Genomic DNA, 22,768 nt, shown 5'->3' on the forward strand with positions numbered 1-22,768 from the left:
ATGCTAAAAGCTAAAATCCCAAGTTTTTCATTCTCTAACTTTTCCAATTCCTAAATAACATTAATTAAGTCATGATATCGATTGACTATAAGTAATCACAATAAATAACATAACTATAATAATCGAAATATTCATTAGAATTTGCCACAGATACCAAAAGGACAATAGTGAATTTCTCATTAGCAGATCTTTTGGTCGCCAAAAAAAAAAGAACTAATTAATAATTCAAGTACAAATAAAAATTCGGGGTTTGAAACACAATGAAAATTTATTTATTTTCTCAAAAATAATTTAGATACAATTATGATAAAATTTTTAGTTACATAGAGAAGAAAAAATAAATAAAACTTTTATATTTAGATAACGACATATTGGTATATTTGAAATTCAAGTATTTACTTATACTTGAGCTTAACATTAATTAATCACATATATGCATTACCTAATACATTTTTTTGATTTAAAAACTTAACATTAAATAACTACAAATATTTATTTTCTAATAATAATTTTAATTCATACAGAATTTTTAACTTTATAAGTTATCAATCAATTTTTCGAAAAGGGAATAGGATTTCCAAAATTTCAAATTTTTTACTATCTCAATACTAATATTATATACCCACATTTTAAAAAATACTTAGCATGTTAGTATTTTTTAATATCAAATTAATCAATAAAATCTACTACTTTCAGTCATAAAGTAATAATCCTGTGCACGCAGGTATATTGTCTAGTGCTAAATGATTGGAAAGTCACCGTGGCCATTAGTTTAATTAATTTAGAATATATAGATCAAACATGTAAAATATTACTGGACCTACAAGAGATTGGATCCATCTCCAATAAAAAAATTCAAGCAGTTTAATTATGAAATTCAATCTCTTATAAATCCATACTTTTACTTTTTTTATATTATTTTTCCGTGTGATACTAACTTATCATATTTAGATGGTAACGTATTGTCCTCGACAAAAAGACAATTAAAAAGATTTTTAGTGGTGTAAACCTATACAGGCGCACGGAAGTCTAATCCACTTGATGCCATATAAAATATCACTGGGCTTATAAAGCGATTGGGCCAATCCCATACTTTTTTTTATTTGCGTGTGTTTAACTTCCAAGACAGAGCAATATCTATGGACAGTATATTTTGATGCTGATTATTTAATTGCACGGTTTAATAAATTTGATGCTTCAGTTAGGGGATATCGGTGCTTTCACAGTATATAACTTGCTAGTTATGTAAAATCTTCCTTCCAATGCTGACCGAAGATTCATATCTATAATATATATACATATATATAACCATGTAATTCAGCCATTGACCCATGCATTACAATATATAATCGATAATTAATGTGTTAGAATCTACAACAATTTCTTATTAAATGATCGCTACACCAATTAATTCCTATTAGCCACAACTAAGACTAAGATCAGTTTGAATGATTCATTTTAGCGGCTCTAATAATTTTAAAAGAAATAAAATATATGGACAATTTTGGAAACTAAAAGTTAAACGAAACGACTCCACGTCTTGCTTTGTACCGTTCATAACATTAAAATTAATTACTGTATCGAGTGTACCACATTTGATTTGAAGTGAGGGGGCATGTGGGTCAAATCAATTAGAAATGACTACATAGCAATATATATGTATGGTAGGTGGTGTACATATAAATATGAAATGTAAAGTCACACCTCAGAGGAGTGTCCAGTCCAACGGAAAATGACGAAATTTAAATTACGCAAATATAGAACTGTATAGCATGATTTTTTAACCTTTTTTTTCACGCTGCAGCATAAATTTAAATTATTTTCTTGTTCAGCTCGAAATTTATTTATTTTTACTGCACATGTCGTTGAGGGATGAGTGGCCGACTAGGTAGCCCAAGCTATCTCCTCCGATCCCAAATGGGATTTCCTTTTTTTTAAAATATTTTTTTTTTGCCATTAAGTTGTTGTTTGTTGTAAAACTCTCCCAAACATGCTGCTACGTTAGCATTTCGTCAATTTTTTAACGGATAGGGTCACGAGTCGGCTCAGACCACGCTGGCGATCCTGATCAGGGGGTGGGTGGCCGACGGGCCACTCTCAAATCCCATATGAGATTTATAATTTTTTTTTATTTTTAACTCATATTTTATTTGTTTATGTCCCTAAGTTGTTTGTTGTAAAATTCCCCCCGAACAATATATCACATCAGCATTCTGTCCATTTCTTGAAGAAATATGGATGGTATGTTGTGCGGTAAAAAAAATTTAGTGTTGTACAAAAATGATTTAAATTTGGACTGTAGAGTTTAAAAAAAGGCAAAGAAAATCGTATTGTACGGTGCTATTTTTTTCAAAAATTAAAATGCAATTGCCCTTAATTCTCTCCCCTTCTCTTTTTCCCCATTTGTCTTAGATTGTGTTTGGTTTTAATTGGTTTGTAATGATTGTGTTGTTGAATTATGAGAAAAAGTGTGAAAAAGTAATGAATAATTTAGAGAAAGTAACGATTGTATTGTTGAATTGTTGAAAAAGTAATGAATAATTGAGAGAATTTAGTATTAAAAATTAAATTGAATGGTTAAAAAAATAAAAAATAAAAAAATTATATTATTAAATTGAAGATAAATAAAATAAAATAAAATTTAGGTCCCGTTTGAATTGTTAAACTAATTTTAGAATCATGATTTTGATTTTAACTTAACACACTACACAACAAAAATACACGTTTCCCAAGTTAAATTTATAATACTATTTCATTTGTCTTTTTTCACAATGAAAATCAAAATCAAAATTAAAATTAAAATTATGATTCTAAAATTACAATAACAATTCAAATACAGTCTAAAATTTTTGTGAAATCAAATCCGACCTTAGTCTTTGCCAGACTCCCTCCCTGCTGTCCTGTCCCTGTGTCCCCTGCCCTGCTCTCTCCCTCAAACACAACTCCCACTTCAGTCAGTTCCCCTCTCTCTGCTCTGAATTCATACGACACTCTCTTCCTCTCAGCGCTATACGTGTATATATATATATATATATATATATATATGTTCACATTTGATTTGATATCTCTCTCTCTCGATCTCTCATTCACAGACAGAGAGAGAGAGATCAAATCAAATGTTATTTCTTTGACTAATAATCTCGGGCAAAAGGAATATATATGACCGTTGAGATCGGGAGAGAGAGAATGTGTATGTGTGGACTGATGACTAGAAAAATTAAAGCCTCTGATATATACGTGCCTCCGTGTGGTTGTATACGTACTACATGCATATATACACACTACACTTTCTGATACATGCATATTACACACAGTACTACACTTTGACGGATAAGTTAATTAGCATTAATTGTTATCAGCGATAAACTATAATTGATATTCTAGCTAGCTAACTACTAACCGTTGCACGCGGTTATTCATTGAAGACTTCTTATTATTATTATTATTATTATTCAAGCAATTTTCATAATTAATTACCTGGGAAGCATATATGGTAATCCGCCTTAAATTATAAGATATATGCTGAGAAATCTTCTTATTATTCTTCCTAGATAGGAGTTAAGTTGTTGTTAATTATGGACCATGGCCCTTAATAATTTTCGTTTGAATAATCAAAGCTAATAGTGATCGAGGAGAGGGAGATAGGTCGACGAGTTTTATTAATTACCTTTCCAAGCAGGGCCCGCACCACACATGCATATATATGTGTGTCTGTGTGTATGAGTATATATTATGCATACCCTGACGATAGTTACGAACTGAGGTGACCACTGTACGGACCTTCCCACTGATGTTTCAAACTGACTGAACTCGCAATGAATTTAGACACTTCATCAGCTTCCTATTTTTATTACCCTCTGATAATTAAAAGGAGTCGGACTGTCGGAGGGGCCGCCCAGTAACCCCACAGAATGTAATTATATAGGTTCAATTCTCTTACGAATATTCAATTTGAGCCCTAATTATATGAAAATTCAATGCTCTAGTCTCGTCGCCGCTACCTAAGGGTACTTCATCAACTTCACCTTCACCTTCAGTAGGCCGCACAAATTAATCAAGGCCATAGACGTTCTGATTACAATTATACATAATCATGCATAAGTAGTGATATATATATATATATATATATATATATATAATAATGGGGAAACGAAAAAAACCTAAAAACAAAAATTATATAGCCAACATTTGATTGATACAAATAATTCGGCATTTACTTCTCTTAAATAAGATTTCATATTCAAGTATTGTGAATGGAGAAAATTTTATATTAAGAAAACCGTACTCTTTAATCGACCGGCATGGCTTAAACGGTATTCATTGGGACTTTTTGGATTTATGAATATCAAGAGCCGCATTAAAAAAAAATTACCTAAGGAAATCTCGTCATCGTTGGGGTTATTTGATTTGAAATGTATATATATATCTATATATACATATATATCAAAGTCGATGCATATATTTTGCTTTACATAATAATTACAGGTTACAATTTATCAACATATTTGTGCAAATGTCGACGTTTTTGTATAGATATTAGTAATTAAGAGGTACAAAAAGATTATTAATATTATGCGAGATGTGAAGCATGACGACCCGTTGTTTTATATGGTAGTTTTTACTCATTCCAAGCGCAACCCGATGAAGCTCTCTGTTCAAACTGATGACCTCCGTGATGTTATCATATCGTGTTACTTCGTGCGTTAACCGCATAGAGATGGCTGCAATTCTTCGTTCTAAATTTTGACATACGTACCTGACATATAAATATAAGTGCTTATGTATCTATTTATATACTGATGGAGAGCAAATACATTTATTCGGGGTATTGAATTCCTTCTAGTACAATACCTTGTCATGGTAACATATGTTCTTTTACTGCTCGTAATTAGTATAAGTGTTTATAACCTTAAATTACAGTTCTTTTTTAGTTATAAATGAGTTTTATGTATTAATAGAAGGATATGTCATAAAACGAAATAAAGGGATATATAAGTCCACCGGTGAGGATCGAATTGCGCTACTATACTAAAACTCATTCTTTTTAATTTCAGTTTTAAGTGTTTAATATTTTATACAGTCCATCACAAATAATAAAAATACTGAATATTTATATTTAAATACTAAATAATTGAATTAAAATACTAATTGTGTTGTTTTAATAAGGAGCGATGTTAGAATGTTTCATATTCAGGGGGTTGGATTGGGGATGAAGGTGAAGGGGGGTTGTGTGTTGGAGGAAAGGTCTGGTCAGATGTCGACATCAGCTTCATCACCTGGTCAGTGCTCCTCCCCACAGTAACTCTCTCTCTCTCTCGTCTTGTCAAATCATTTCGTGAAACCATTTCCCCCCAGCCCTGTCTGTCCCCACATTAACTCCGTCCTCCTTCCACCCCTCAAAAAACAAACAAAAAAATTTCATACGTTTCTCATCTCCATCTACAATGCTCTTCATAATTCCTAGCACTTAATATTACCCCGTCAATTTTGAATCGAATTCGATCGGGTTCTTTCTTAAAGCATGAATTTGAATGGATTAGTATCAATTCATACATGTACCGAATTTGAGGGCATAGGGAATATAAGTTTTCCTGATTTATAATTAATACATGTAAGTTATAGCTGTTTCGTTCTAATTCGGTTGAAACGCATGGCTCGAGGGAACTCTCCCACTCTATGTATATACACAACATTGCTGGAGATTCACGACAAACATGCCGCATGCCCATGTTGCAAGAATATTAAAGGCAGTTCTTATCGCAAGGGACTTGTGCTAATTAAGGAAGTGTATATGTATGCAGTCATTTTAAGTGGGACCAACAAATTAGGCTTTCCTTCCCATTCGACTCATTTGAAATGGATCCACCTAGCTAGCCATACTTAGGTGGGGAGGGACTTTTTTTCTATATTCAAAGTCTCCCTTAGGGCTGGGCAGTCCCCCTTATGGACAAGAATCAAAACATATAACATCAATCACGTGTGCGTGGCTTTCAAATGCGACAACTAAGGGTACGTACTCTAAAGCTTATGAATGAGTGCATCCATCAAACTCTATGAGATGACGTATGTGTCGATATCGATCATAGTTAGATGTAAAGAGGAAAGCTATCTAGGCATAGAGAGAGAGAGAGAGAGAGAGAGAGAGAGAGAGAGAGAGAGAGAGAGAGAGAGAGAGAGAGAGAGAGAGAGTTCTGCATACGTCTGACCACTCATCATCGTGATAGGAAATGCTTCCGCCCTAATCGGTGGAGGGTCAAAAGGATTGATCAAGTGAGTGGGGTTTCTGCTAGATACAGAATTCATATGGTCCCTTCCCTTCCTTGAAATAAAAAGCTAGGCTATAGGCCATGTGTGTTTTCCATTTTTTGCGGGGCCTTTTTTTTTTTTTAAAGTTTCAGGTTTATGCATGTAATTCCAAAATATCTTCATAAAGTCTAACGCAATTGGTAAATTGCATTTTTGATGAGCGAATTTTATATGTAATTTAAGAATTTATAATTCAGTAGAAGTATATTTCACAACTAAGATTCAGCTAAAATCCGAACGAAAAATTACTCATAAATAAGTCAAGGATATTCTATAATTCTCAATTTTTAAGCAAAAAAAAAAAAGAACATTTCTTGATCTCTTCCCCGCGTAAGGTAAGCATATATAACAAGTGCCCACAAAGTAAAGGAATGATTGACATTTCGAAAAATCATCATGGCTCTTTCTTTTCTTTTTTTTTTTTATGATGTGAGACGCAAAAGCACTTACAGATTATAACGTATATATATATATAGGTTTATAAAGTAGAGAAACTAAATAAAAAATGTAATCTAAATTAGAAATGTAAACTAATTAAGAATATATATATATATCATTGTCGTTTGCTGCTTCAGATTAGTAAAGAATTATCCAGAAACATTTAAAGGGAAATCATGTGAATTCTGAGGGGGAGGGGGGTGGAGGAAGAGAGATATTATTTACTATTTCCTACATGATGACTACACACTACATGGATTTCTGTGGTGGACCTTTCAGCTTGCATTATATTTTCGGATCTATTTTTGGAGTATTTAATCATTTATGGCACGGGTAGAGGACAAAATTTTGTCGTATCCACCAACTACTATTATATTTTCCACAATCTATATTGCCATAAAGGAACTATTATATTGGTTGATTTCCACTTAGTTGTGATTAAGCTTAAGATATGAAGCAAATTTTGGAATTAATGTCCATGTCACCCAACGGTTTAATGCACCATCTGTTTTCACCTATAACAATTAATATTTATGGCGCATCAGCTAAAAAAATTCAATTGCATAATGCGCATGAATCGTAAGGATAATTAAATAATGCTTTTCCATCACAAGAAAAGGGAATTATTTATAAAGAAATCAATAAAGAGGAAGCTGACATTATAAACGTATATACTAAATATAGTCCATCAAAAAATATAAATTAAACGTACCTCTTTCATTTTTGTGACCCAACATATCCAATAACGGAGTGTGTATATACATGTCATTGTCAATAGAAAGAAAGATTTGAGAAGTTACTCTTATGCAAGGTCTAACTAGATAACCATTTGGGTATTAACTTGGTGAGGATTACTTGAAAAGGATCATTTAAGATATTACGCAATCATCACGTAATATATATATATATATATATATATATACATGATGGTCTTACACTGTTGGGAAGTAATAAACAACTACACGATAATCATTGCGTGCACCGGATTTTTAGTACAAATATAAAATGGAGAATTGATATATATGAATATTAATAAATTATAAATATAAATGTCAAAATAATGTATTATTTTACTTTATAATTAGAGTATATGGCAAATTTAACTTAAAAGAAATATATCTATTTAAAACAAATAGTACTTAAATTAATATTATAGATATATAAATAATAAATATTATTGATTTTAACTTATAAAAAAACACAATTATACATAAATTAATATGCACGATAATTGATTAATTTTCATCTAATGGAACATACATTACTAATTTACCATAGCTAAAATTTTAACATATATATATATATATACACATGCGGATATATTTATATATTCAAATGCACTTCAGATTGGATTGAAGTCGGGAAGAATGAAGAAATTTTAAAGGCAAAAAAGGCAGTGGACTAACTTAATTTTGTTGCACTTCATGAATGATAGCAATATTAATAGGATTTTTAATACGTAAATAATAAATGAGTTAAAATGCTTTTCGTGGATATCTTTTACAATTATTGAGTAAAATTTTCATTTTTAAGAAAGAATTTTAATGATTAATAATTAGTACGTACAAATAATATAGATTAATTAGAGACAATAACAATCTGTCGAACTTATTCAATTGAAAAATGAGGTAAAATCCCTTTTAACTCAAAAAGAGATGGAACTCTAAAAAAGAATAAAGACATTCATTGTGAAGTTACATATTATAATTGATTAAATGAAGTTTAGTTAATAAAGCAATTTTTATCAAATTAATCTTGACGTTGATTATATATATACATATATATACATATATACACACTGGCTACATAATTGGAAGATAATTTATGCCAGATAAATCTATGATAACATATCTTTGAAGAAGAAGGAGAGATGGGAAAACTAATTTGGGAGAAGTTGCTTGCATATTCTGATTCCTCTATGCTCAATATTTTCTGTCGGCCGGAGATTTGACTAAACAAGGGGAGAGGAACAAGGAAAATATTCTCGAGATCCCCAAAGCCAAACCTCGCCCACATGAATGTGTCAAAGGGTCAATTATTTTCGACATGACCAAATTGACCCAAGTAGTAGCATTTAGAAATTTGTACAAACAACAACATATACATATATGCATGCAATAACCTTTAAGGGTCTATCATTTCATCAAAGTCAAAACTTGCCCAACCTTCCATTGGGTAAAAAAGAGTATTGTCCCCTCCCTCCATCAACTTCAATCCCCCATTAAGGTTTCTTCCATTCGAATGGATTTGAGAGAGAGAGAGAGAGAGAGAGATGGGAGCCTTAATTGGTGGAATGTCCATCATCATCATCATATGTAAGATCATCATATGATTCCCTATTGAATGGGAATGGATTTAAGCTGACCTCGAATCCCATCCCACCGTATCTCATATCCCACCACCACAAATGGAAAACATTGTTGGGGTTCTTTGACCCTACAACCCCCCACATTACCCAAAAACACAACACCAGATTCAATTTCACTCTTTTACATCAGCTTTTCTTTTTTATAAATAAAAAAAAGTTTAATTTTAATAAGTTGAATCATAACTAAATAGTATTAGTCTATTAGATCCACAACAAGCAATACTAATATTTTATATATAATTATTGTTCGCGTAACAAATCTCTTGTACCAATCAACACAAGGGTTTTCCATCTTTTTTATTTATATAATATGTATATATTATCACCACTTTTCCACTTTTGCCGTGTAAGATCGAGTTTTCTGCCTTCCTTTAAACAAGATCACCATACAATCAAATTCAAGTTCAGCCCAACTCAGCAAACCATTAAATTTAGGATGGAAATTAGGAGAAGCTGGAGGTGCCCTACAACTTACGGGGCCCACCGAAAAAATTAGCCAGCAAAGTCAACCAACCTCAGATATATATCTTATAAGAGCTAACATATATAGTCACCATTCAATGGACTGCCATTAATTTGTGGTTGGGAAATTTCACCTAATTATATCGGCCCATTTTCGCTCCATTCTCCACTTCTCTAAGGACACACATGATGTGTTGTGGTGGAGAGTTTTTTGTTAGTGATCTCGCAGTTATTTTCGGGAGCTGATTTTTAAGACCGAATTGGAAGTTCGATTCAGATCAGAAAGCCTTAAATTGTAGCTTCCAAATCTCATGGCAAAACCATCATAGATAGATAGACATGTCTATGATGTACATATTAATATGACAGCCCACCCGAAGAAATAAATGAGTAGCATTGAAATAATTTTCCCAGAAGAAACAAACAAAATGGACTCTCCTAACATCTGGTCAAATTAAGAATATTTTGAATTTTCGACTATAACAAAAAAAAAAGAATAGCTATATATACCTACATATAGTCTTCCTATAATGATTGAAAATGAAATCTTACTAATATTTGTCAATATGTTAGTCATCATACGTACTATCGTGAAGGATAATAATCTTTAATTCAGCAAAAAAAAATGAAGGGTAATAATCTTTGCATCCTTTAGAGTCTCGATGTAATAAATAATCTTAAATTTTCCTTTGGATACAAAAGCATTTGCAATGGTGGATCATAAAGGCAAAGGTACACACTCATAACGTGACACAACCGATGGATAGAGGAACAGCAAAGTTTGACTGGAATTTTTTGAACTATCAATTTCCCTTTATCTTTATCTTCCTTTTTTTAGTTTTTACTAAATCTAATAACCTCAAATTAAGTTCATTTTTTCCAGAATTTTCAACCAAAAAATCTACTAAATCCTTTAGTGAAATTTCAAATTACCTTTTCTTGTAGAATGCGTGAATTATGATGTGTTAAATGTCGATTTATACTAAAAACGCTTAAAATCTGACCAATTGACATTAGAAAATATAGTATAATGTAAAGAATAAACACTCATTTTGATGGTCTCTCTCCGAGAATATCCTTTGGCTTGAGATTATAATTAGTTTCTCTCTTTTTTTTTCCCCCTGAAAACTATATAATGGACTACAATTATACAAAAAAAAAGGTAATTACAATCATGTATGAGTCGAGAAGCACAAGGTAAAAAAGTATCTGAGATGCTGTATAATTTTTGCAAATATGTGAGATTTACAATTTATAACCTTTGTAGTCAATCAAATTGCGCCTCCATTGGTATATTATAGATACTTTTGTTGGACCATTTTAAATTATGTAAATGGAAATATAGATAAGTTGCCTAATTATGTCATGCTGCATGAAGTGTATCAGTTTGCCTCCAAACTGTATTTATATATAAATTTACTCAAATTCCTGTTTAATTATTCAGTTTTTTTTTCTAAACCTTTAGATTTATATTTTCAACTGTATTGTCATTGTAATTTATATGGATCCATCAATTTGCACTTAAAAAAAGTAAAAAATCTAACAAAATATGCCTTTTACATATTACGTCACGGTTTGTAGGTCTTTTTTATGTTGAAAATTTGTGAAAAATACATTCTCAATGCAGATATTAGTAGTTTTGATATAAATTAAAATGAATGGTCAATGGTAAAGACCGTTTCGAGTTTTAACAGGTGATGGAATAGTTTTAGTTGGTCTTCATGGGATGGAAGTCGTCAATTGGAAAACGCACCGGTTTTTCATACTTTAGGGCGAGAAACCCGACGCTTTCCTAATATATAAAGGACAATAATATATTCAATAATTTTATTGCTCGAAAAGATATATAGTTTTTTTTCCCTGAAGCTCGAAAACTTTATACTTTCACTTCCCCAAAAAAAAAAAGTTTAACTTTCTCTTCTAAAAAAATAGATATAGGAACAGTAATATAGTTGTATGCGCTTTGATTAAGAGTCAAGAAATTTCAAATTTAGTCTTGTAAGTAAAATTAACTATATTATACCAATACATGATGGTTCAAGCTGTTTGCTCCTCTTAAATAATGTCTCAGTTTGAGTTTTGTAAATATAAAAAATTCATACTTGAAGAGTTTTACCTTGTAGTGAATCGATTCGACTTGACTTAATTAGTCGGGAGTCCATTGGATTTTCGAATACTGAGTTGCACACCAAAAAAAAGTAACTATACATTTCACTTGGAGTTTCATTTTCGTATATTAGATACGTCACTCTCCTTTGCAGTCGATATATATATATAAAGAAAACATAGCTAATATTGATTTAAAAAAGAAAATGAGAGAATTGCGTGGATTCATAATTGGGGAAGGTGTGTTCATCTCGGGATTCTTCGAACCCTATAGGGAATGTTCACATGCTTTGTTACCAACTTTGACTTAAATAATAGGAAGAGCTGTTCCCTTCGCATGAATAAATGAATTAATATTCCTACACCCCAATAAAAATAAATATTTTAATTCTCAATTTTCCTCATTTAGGCATCTTATACCGTATCACTTTGCCTTAGAAATCCCGCCTAGATATGAAAATTATTAAATTGGTGCAATCTTTACGAGGAGCACCAAATTTAATTAAAGATCTCTTTTTTCCCCTTGTTTTTTTCTTGGAAATTGACATTATATCATTACATCACTTTTGCAAAAACATCTCCACAACGGAATTCTTTACAGCCATGTGACTTCATTTTTCGTACATCAAAGGGCAAATTCAAGATCCGAGTTTGCCGATGAAATTACTAGTGTATGTTGATCTCTAATTTTTATTGAAAATTTCAAGGTAACTAATGTATCTATATTCAAAGCTAATTAAATGACAGTTTTTTCACTTGACATGTGACACAAAATAATTGATTAGTTTAAATTTTTTAATCGTTTTAAAAGTTTTTCCATGTCATTTTCCTTCTTTATATAAATCTTCTATCTTTCACACATTGATTTTTTCAAAAGTATGCCGGAAAACTATCTTCATGTAAGAAAAAATCTATATAATATTCCGCTCAATGAGTTATTATAATTTGGACATTTTTTAAGCAAACATGATCTGTATTAATTCAAATGCCAAAGATTTTTATATCTTTTTAACAGTTTGTTTCAATTTTTTAAAATTCATTCGACATTATCCAATTCTCAAATATCATATTATAGAACTTCATATATTTGATTATTTGAATTATTTGGAGAAATACTAATAGAGATCATGTTAGGAATAGCCAGATACAATATATTAAAATAATTAGAAAATTTTAAAGTTTAATATAATTTGAATGACTTTGAGATATAATCAAATTCATCACCAAAATAATCCGCAGAAATGAGGGAACATTTTTTTCCCAGCATATATGTATATATTTCTCAGGAGGTGTACTGAGAAAACTCTGTAGCTCAAGAATTAATTTAATTAAGAAAGTTCAAATAATGATTATAATCAGCAAGCAGACTACATCCAGAGTCGTTGTGATGCATGGAATACATTTAGCACAAATATTTAGATGGCTTTTGATATTATATGTGAGCATGCACATCTAAATTTTCTAAAATAGACTTTATATTTATTAAAATTCTATATATTTTCACTCCAAACGCAACTTGGAAAACCAATTTAATCTGGTTGCCTCATTGTTCCTTTTGGGTTTAATATTTGTTCTATGCTGAGTTAGGAGAAAATTAGAGAAGGGGCCCATGTACTTAACAATCGTGTTAGACGTCATCATCTGTAAAAAAAAGAGTTGTTCCCGTTATGCTCAATCATTACTATTGAGTAGCCGAAAACTCTCAGTCCATCGCATGAGCGATTTATATAGAGCTAGCTCCACGGTCGTTGGATCAACATGCATTAATACATATACAACGGTTGGTTGAATTAGTATATCATGTAACGACCTCATATCATCGATGGGAGAAAATCTCGAGTTTAATTTATATGTATGTATTGTATGGTAATACATCTCCCAGCTGCAGATTAGTATACCGACGTAGAGGGAGGGAGTAGGTTGTCTGACATGAGAGAGAGAGAGAGAGAGAGAGAGAGAGAGAGAGAGAGAGAGAGAGAGAGAGAGAGAGAGAGAGAGAAGGGAAGGGGGACAGAGAGAGGGAGCGGGAGTGAAAAGACAAGTCAAACGTCAAATCGGAGGTCTTGAAATCATAAGACAGTCAGTGATGTGTTGTCAATCCCTCAGATTTCATTTTTCCCTTCACCCCTTCACTTTTTCCCCCCCTCCTTTCTTTTTCCTCTCTCAATTATTATTCATTTGGTCTCATTCAATTTACTCTTGCGTTGCGTTGTCCCCTCCCCACCCAAAGAATTTTAACTCCCAATCGCATCGCATAATTCAGCTTGACCAAAGTATTTGTGCTAATTTTGTCAGTGCAAACTTTCAATTATGCAACTCATCAAAATTGACATTAATCCTCTAGCTAATTAATTAAATTGGTCCACTGAAAAATCGAACATAATTACTTAGACGGATTATTCTCGATTCCATTATTAGTCATTTTCTTGACATAGTGGGGCTATGGCTACCGTTGATTGATACGCAGAAAACACTTATCTGAGGTTATGAGCATTACAAAACACACTCGTGCGCACGCACTTATCGACTTCCAAACCCTCTGGTAATAAGCTTGAATTGTCTGGATATCACTTGTCCTCTGCCATTTACCAGCTCTCAACAATCCAGTAGCAATTGAGCAACCATTTCCATGACTCAAGCAAGCCAGTTCGATGGTCAATTCCATGACGTAACTGGCATGGACATGTCGAGGTGCCACGGACCATTCGGTGACTTCCTTCGTCTTATATATATATATATATATGTATATATTTGTAAGAAAGATCAAACGCTAATTAATTAACAAACATGCACATTGTCATTGAACTACGATATGAATTTCTAGGAAAATAACTTTTCCACTCCAAATATATATAAGATAAGATTCCCTGCATGCGAAAATCCTTTGGGAAAGAATCAAGCCGAGCTCTTTTCTTCCACCGGATAATCTGGAAAGCAAAAATAAAGGAAGGAAGAAAGGTCAAGGCCAAGCGGATGTTCGAGTGGAATTATTAGTGTATTACATGCGCGTACTACGACTCAATGTCTCGTCCGAAAAAGATAAGAAGGGAACAAAACAATGAAGGAAGAGGACGGAGCTAAATAAAAGAAAGATAGATAGAGAGAGAGAGAGAGAGAGAGAGAGAGAGAGAGAGAGAGAGAGAGAGAGAGAGAGAAGGGATTCACTTTGTCGTCCTTCCCTTCAATAAGCTTCGGTGCTTCAAATTTGGGAATGGGGCAATGGCAAAGGCAAAGGCAGAATATAAGCTTAGCTAAGAGACAAAATAATGTCCGATCATCATCATCAGAAAAGACTGGCCCGTCTTGTTTGTGACACAGAGAGAGAGAGAGAGAGAGAGAGAGGCCGCACGTGCCAAGTCTTTGTCCCGTGTGGTGCACGGTGGCCGGACTGGGGGACTGGGACTTGGGGACGGAGAGATATTATTAATAACTTCAGAAGGGTTTGGAGAGGGAGGGGAGGGGCTCTGTTGGCGTTGGTAGGTGCCAAGTCCCAATAAGGGCAGCAAAGGCAGCAAGCAGCAGCCCTCCCCATCGGCCGACACACTTTCCCTTTACCGGCTTTTCGCTCTACGCACACTAACTATGCACGCACCACAATTAATGCCCACCCCACGCCAAGTATCGTGCGCAATGGATATATATATATCATATGACATGTAAAAAATTTTATTTTTGTCAACAATATATTTTTTGTAATATTTCTAAAAATCAATAGATATTGAAAAACTCTTATTGGTTTATGACATTACCACGTAATAATTTCTCCATCTAGCTAGTCTCCTCTAAGTCCTCTTCATTAATTTAATTACTTTCCATACTAAATAATTCAGATGAATTATTGTTGTAATATAACTATAGCTCCCCTCATAGTTATTTATGATGTACAACATCATATCCTCAATGAATAATTAAAATCACATATCTACCAATATTGTAAATGACACATTTTCATCCAAGAAAAAAGGTTAAAAAAACCGTAAAAGATTATTAATATACTTTCTCCTTAAATATGAGGCCGCACTCACGACAGTCGAAATTAATTTATATGTGCATTAGGCGTCTCGCACCATTTCACTGCCAAAAAAAATTTATATGCGCATTACTTCCGTGAAACGTTTTATCTACAATTTCATTGATTAAATTAATAATACTAATGGTCCGTCTCTAACCATTGTCTTCATAATTGGAATCACTCCAAACCATGATATCAAGACTTATCTTGGTTCCCATGGAGCGTTTCATCGATATATGTACATTTTCATCTCCTTGAATTCCTCATGTATATATATTGAGTGACCACTTTCCCCTTGATCTCCCAAAAACTTCACTGCCCTTCGTTCTTTTTTTTGTTTTTTTGTTTTTAGGTGAACACTTTACTTTCGTGCTTTAGAAGCTATTGTCTTTCCATGTATCTGGCATCCCGAATCAAGGTATTTTCCAGGAATATGTAAGACTTCCAATCCCTTGTGGTAGGAGCATATTACCAAAGGGAAAATGATCGTGTTGATTACACTAACCTTCGTATCGTGTGAAATTATCAACGTATTTGCTTGAGTTGTGGTGCGTGATTTGTAGCGTATATCTACTTCGAAACCCTTTCTTCTTAGCTTCCTAAGCAAAATAAGTAATAATAATGCATACTGAAAATTTCATGAACGACTTTAAACCACGGAGCACAAAAATAAATGCAGGTGACATTATCCAGACACTCACATGAGAAAATGTTCCTAAATCCTCTGGATTTAGCCTATAAAATAATAAACTTTTAGCTAATGTTTCTCAATAATTGGTCAGAATACATTTCTTAATTAAATGATTCTTTTATGTTATTATATTATATTATTATTATCATTATCATTATTATTATTATTTTGTGATGGATTCATTTATATTAATTTATTAATTATAGTATAGTATAGTTAGAATCACTAATTAATAGGACGATCGACCCTCACTATCACTCGGCTTGGCCAGTAGTAGAAGTTGGAGAAAAACAAACACATATCTCCCCTATACTCACACACACCCACACACACACACACACAATTTATATATAATATATATTACCATTTAATTATTTAAATTAGTTTTATCTCCACTGTATTTAAATACCTCAGCCGCCCCGAACAGCCACCCATTGTTATGTTTATGTTTATGTTTATGTTTATGTTTATGTTACACACTCTCTCTCTCCCTTACAAAAGAAAAGAAATATCTAAAAGCCCCTCCACCACCACACCCCACCACCACCACCACCACCTCCACCACCGAGCATCATCGGCCCAAGAATCTCCCCGACAGCACCACCAACTGAAGTGAACCGTAGCAACCTCAGCTCAGGCGACGCGACCTCGGGACGACAGCTCGCCCCTCGACGTAGTCGCAGCTCCTCCCCTTGCCACAAACCCTATATTGGATCGAAACAGCAGTAGCAGCGAGATGTCCCTCGAAGATTCCCTTAGATCCCTGTCGTTGGACTACCTCAACCTCCTCATCAACGGCCAGGCCTTCAGCGATGTCACCTTCAGCGTCGAGGGTCGCCTTGTCCATGCTCACCGCTGCATACTCGCCGCCCGTAGCCTCTTCTTCCGGAAGTTCTTCTGCGGACCTGACCCCCTTTCTCCCCCTACAGGGAGCCCGAGGGGCTCCGCTGGGGGCGGGGTGGTGATACCGGTGAACTCGGTGGGTTACGAGGTGTTCCTGTTGGTGCTACAGTTTCTGTACAGCGGGCAGGTGACCATCGCGCCGCAGAAGCATGAACCCCGCCCCGACTGTGGTGATAGGGGCTGCTGGCACACCCATTGCTCCTCCGCCGTCGATCTCGCCCTCGACACCCTCTCAGCAGCCCGGTCCTTTGGCATCGAGCAGCTCGCTCTCCTCAGTCAGGTTCAACCATCACGTCCTCTGATTTGACACACTTTATAACTAATTAACCCGAAGGGCGATGAGGGGATTATATCCTCAACCATCACGTCCTCGATGTCGCCCGACTGTCTGCTTATTCATGACGATGAGAGCGGTCAAATCTCTAAAATTTAGTAACTCGTGGAAATTTCATCTCAAAAAGGCCATCAATTAGCAAAGTTCAAATTTACAAATTTTTTACAAGATCCATATGGTCAAATCCTATTAAGGTAATTATCAGATGTCATCTTTTCACATGTACTGCTATCTTTGCTTTCACATTCTCAAAGTACATATTCAGATAAGATCTTGGTAAAAGGAACAGCGAGAGAATGTAATCAATCACTCATGCAGACTCCTTTTATGATTTTATGAGTGATCTGTTAATTATAAGTTGTTTAGCAATGCCTCATCACAATTTTCCCGGTTTATCTATCAATAAAATCTGCTTGCACATCCATATACCATGAGGCATGTCTCGGCTTCAAGAACCTGAAGAATTTTCGAGCTTTAGGTCGCAAGCTTCCTTTTGCTTGGCAGGGCCTTTTCCTAGATTCAAGTGCAAAAATCAGAGTTACTTGAAATGGGTTCCTCAATCTTGATATGGTTAAGCGTGGGGGCTTTCCAGTTTTAGGTTATTTTGTGGTAATTCGCAAGTCTCGTCTTTCCATAATGAACTCACCAAATCTTTCCCAAACATTCACTTTCCTTATTGGGTTTGAGGTTGGAAAAGAAAAAAGGAAAAAAAAAAAAAGAAACCAAATAAATACAACTAACGAAAGCAAACTTCTCGAGCACAAATTCAGCACAAGTTATTAATTACGCATTTATCATCCATCAGCGATGAAATTCCGAGCAAAATGCTAATTCGTTTGCCGATTGGATGGCGTGATCGATGGGCTTGCATTTACCGTTAGATCTCAATGTTCCCAGTTTTCCTCAATCTAGCGTTAAAAGTTACTCCTTGGCAGTTTGATCGGGGCTTCCTTTTTTTTCGGTTATTGATCAGGGCTTCCTTACCCTGGGCTTCCTTTTTTTCGGTTATTCTTCTGGTCCCTCATTTCCATTTGTTCACACGAATAAAATCCAAGAATATCCACATTATTTAGTTTTATATCCTTGTTCGTTTCCCATGTTCGTTAATTATAAGGTACGTGTTTGAGCTAAATTCATATTTTCCTGAATCTCTAATTTGTTGCAGAAACAATTGGCAAGCATGGTGGACAAGGCTTCTATTGAGGATGTGATGAAAGTGCTAATAGCGTCAAGAAAGCAGGACATGCACCAATTATGGACTACCTGCTCCCACTTAGTCGCAAAGTCGGGTTTGCCCCCCGAAGTCCTTGCCAAGCACCTCCCGATCGAAGTGGTGACGAAAATTGAGGAGCTCCGTCTTAAATCCTCGATTGCAAGGAGGTCGACCCTCCTGCCACATCACCATCATGGCCATGGACACCACGATCTTGGATCAGCTGTTGCTGCCGCTGCAGCCGATCTCGAGGACCAAAAGATACAGCGGATGAGGAGGGCGCTGGACTCGTCTGACGTTGAGCTTGTCAAGCTCATGGTGATGGGCGAAGGACTTAATTTGGATGAATCATTAGCCCTACATTATGCAGTCGAGAATTGTAGCCGGGAAGTGGTTAAGGCCTTGCTAGAGCTCGGGGCTGCTGATGTGAACTACCCAGCAGGCCCTGCGGGGAAGACCCCGCTCCACATTGCTGCAGAGATGGTGTCTACCGATATGGTGGCGGTCCTTCTCGACCATCACGCCAACCCCAACGTCCGAACTGTGGATGGTATAACCCCCCTCGATGTCCTCCGAACCCTAACCTCTGATTTCTTATTCAAGGGGGCCGTTCCCGGATTGAACCACATTGAGCCCAACAAGCTCCGCCTATGCCTTGAGCTTGTCCAGTCGGCTGCCCTAGTGATATCTCGAGAAGAAGGGAATGCTGCCGCTTCAGCCACCACCACGGCCGTATCCATCTACCCACCAATGAGCGATGGGCATAGCAGTGGCAGTACTAATCTCAACCTTAACTCAAGATCGACGGTGTATCTGAATCTCGGGGCTCATCATGTGGGATCTAGGATCGATCGCGACGATGAAGGTACTAGGGTGCAGAGGGAATCCTCGATGAGCCGACACGGGTCTCATCAAAGCAGGTGCGACCCTTCATTGTACCACCAACACCACCACCATCAACCCCATGACTTCTAGCTCAGGTCTTGCGAAATCGAATTGCTACAAACTATATCGGCACGGGTGCATGGTAATCATAGACGTTAAGGAAGAGTTGCACTTGCACTTAAACTCATTAACTCAGAGATCCTTGGATCATATTTCTTCTTAATTAATTAATTTCCTCCAATATTTGTCTAATTGGCTTCTCCTCTCTTTTTTTTCTCCTCAAAAAAGAAATATTAAGATATATATATATATATATATTAATTACCTTAATTGATTCAGTGGTTCAACATTCACGAATATGGACCCAATGGCACTGTAAAGTATCGAACAAGAATATTATTTTTTTCGACCCTACTCGACTGGATTAGTCGGGGCCTAATTGAATCTCCGGATATCATGGTACACACCGAAAAAAAAACATTGTTTTTTTTTATGTGGATTAGGTATGTGTCATGGCATCAAATACATCATACCAGCATTCATGTCGGTCGACGACTGTGTCCTCAATCCCATCATAATGTTGAGAAATTTTCTGTTGTCTGTGTCGGTGATGTTAACGGTGAAATTGCGTGAGTTTGAGTGCATGCATGCAGTTCCAGTTGGGAAGATCAGAGATGATGTATTCTCTCATGGGATGGGACAACGGGAATCTGAGTTTGGCATGGACTACTGACTGTGTGGTTGGGAGGGTCGATTGAGAAGACTGGTCAAAGAGGGCGTAGGTCTATCTTTCCAACTCTTGGCCCCTGTCAACTTCTTTTAGTAGTTATGTTTATATTGATTGATATATCATCCAAATCACAAATATATATGTATTACATATATATATATATATATATATATATCTTATTTATTTATTGTGATTTTTAGTTTTCTTGTCCTATCCTAATTAATTTAATTATTTTATATGGAGCCATGACATTTCTTTTAATGTTAGCCAAAGGGCGTACAACAAACGCAATAGCACGTAGGGTAAATGGGGAAAATTTTATGATATAATTGTTTTGGAACGAGGATATATATATCTATATATATTTTAATGGCGGAAATTAATCATAAAATTTCATGGTATTTTTTTTTTCAAAAAAAAGTTCAATGACGGAAATTTAATTTTAAGAATAATTGATCAATCTTGGAAATTTGAAAGTATGACAAAATAAATTTTCAAAGTGTACATAGTATTAGAAACAATGTCGAAAACAAAAAATGCCATTACTTTGTAGGACAAATGGGTGCGCTTTATGTTCTACTAATGAGGGATCTGAGCTGTCTCTTTTTTCTAGCTTTTCTTTCTTTATTGTTTTTTTCCCCTTTTCTTTAACTTATACTATTTTAGATATATATACATATATATATATATATAGAAGGATAAATGCACAAGGAAAACCCTCGTTTTTCTGGATAAAATGATATGATAATTTGGTTATATAGACAACTTGATTGGCTGCCTTTGCATGAATGCAACAAATGGTATGACATATACAAAAGGACAGCTTTCCTTTTCGCCAAAAAGAAACAAATTTATTTTAATTAATAACAACTTATTCGCTGGATATATAATATATCGTATTTACCATTCAGCAAATAATATTATATACATATATATATATCTAAAATAGTAGATTGCCTTCTCTCTAATGCCCTTTTTTACTCCTTAATATGCATTTGCCCCCTCCTCTTTATAAACTGACCCCTTCTCGATTCCACAGGGGAACCCTAGGTTTATCAACTGATCATAATTAGTTATTTATTTTGTTGGTTCTTTTTTTCTTCTTCTTTTTTTTTGTATATCTTTTTCTCGGGCAAAACAATAAGAAGGGGAATTATAGGGACTCTCCAGGTCCGTATAACTCGTTTCAAACTTTTGATTTTTCTGAGCGACCTGTGTATACTTTTATTTGTATATAGCATATTCCTCTTCAAAAATATCGAATGTGTGTGATGACCTTAATTAATCAGACGTATTGTAGGATGTAAGCAGGGACGGACCCAGGATTTCGATTTAATGGAGTCAAACTCTTTGAGGGGAAAATATAGAATGATGGTGCCTCTGATTTAGGAGGGGTAAATATAAGGATTTTCATAGAGACATGGATCATAACATATAAATTTTCTTATAACCTTAAAATTATAAGGGGAACAACTGCCCCCTTCAGCCCCTTGGTCCATCCTTGGATGTAAGTACTCTTTACATATATATGTATATATATCAGCGATTTGTATATATTAACAGCAAAAAGAAAGTGAAAATTCACCTAAAAAAGAAAAGGTGATAAAACAATGCTAGTTGACGTAAGTATTTGGACTCGGGTTGACTGGTTGGGATGAATGCATTTATTTACCCAAAAAAAAAAGGACAATTGCATTTGATTTATAACCTTATATGTCTTTCTAATCTCTGTCTTCATTTATAACTGAAATTAATGCATAATATATACTCGGTAATCGAGTTGTTCTCTTTCATGTTACAGACATTACAACATCTATAGTAATTAAGTTGCATTATTAGTTTGATTCGATTTCTTTGCATGACGGAACGATCAGTTGGCATTGTTTAATTATACAGGACAGACTAAGGAAACTCGGTTACACAGATGACAGATTAGAAGAGGGAGTTGAGATAGACATCGAAGATCAAATTGGACAAAGTTTCAATTTAAATTATGTGGGTGTTTCTATGCGTGCGCCATATAGCACTCGACGGTGATCAAATCGACATGAACATGTGAGAAAATATGGATATTTGAGTAGAAGCGTTTTGTTTGAGCAAAAGGGGAAAAAAATGTCACTCTTATGCAATTTGCATTGTATCGATCTATCATATCAATGGTTATAAGGTAATTAAAAAATGTTTGCTTAACGTATAGATGCAATCAACTCGCAGAATCCGAATAACCTATACATATTGAAGTGTAGAATATAGATAGATGAATTAAGGGTTGCAAATCAAATTCTACTACTACTAATTAAGGAGGAAATGTTAACTAATT

General features: G+C 34.6%; 1 protein-coding gene across 1 annotated transcript; it reads left to right on the top strand.

Moving 5' to 3' along the window:
- Window positions 1-16,812: 16,812 nt before the first annotated feature.
- On the top strand, window positions 16,813-20,196 carry LOC116193311 (BTB/POZ domain and ankyrin repeat-containing protein NOOT2). Its single transcript, XM_031522131.1, has 2 exons — window positions 16,813-17,566; window positions 18,786-20,196. The coding sequence occupies exons 1-2, from the start codon at window positions 17,120-17,122 to the stop codon at window positions 19,806-19,808; spliced, it is 1,470 nt and encodes a 489-aa protein (XP_031377991.1). The 5' UTR covers window positions 16,813-17,119; the 3' UTR covers window positions 19,809-20,196.
- Window positions 20,197-22,768: the final 2,572 nt, after the last annotated feature.

This window comes from Punica granatum, chromosome 1 (assembly GCF_007655135.1).
Source record: "Punica granatum isolate Tunisia-2019 chromosome 1, ASM765513v2, whole genome shotgun sequence".
Lineage (NCBI taxonomy): Eukaryota > Viridiplantae > Streptophyta > Magnoliopsida > Myrtales > Lythraceae > Punica > Punica granatum.

Excerpts from the sequence above, each read along its gene's own strand:
- LOC116193311 (XM_031522131.1), top strand. The coding sequence starts at position 17,120 with ATGTCCCTCGAAGATTCCCTTAGATCCCTGTCGTTGGACTACCTCAAC. Across the intron at positions 17,567-18,785 it reads AGCTCGCTCTCCTCAGTCAG|AAACAATTGGCAAGCATGGT; the intron begins GTTCAACCATCA and ends AATTTGTTGCAG.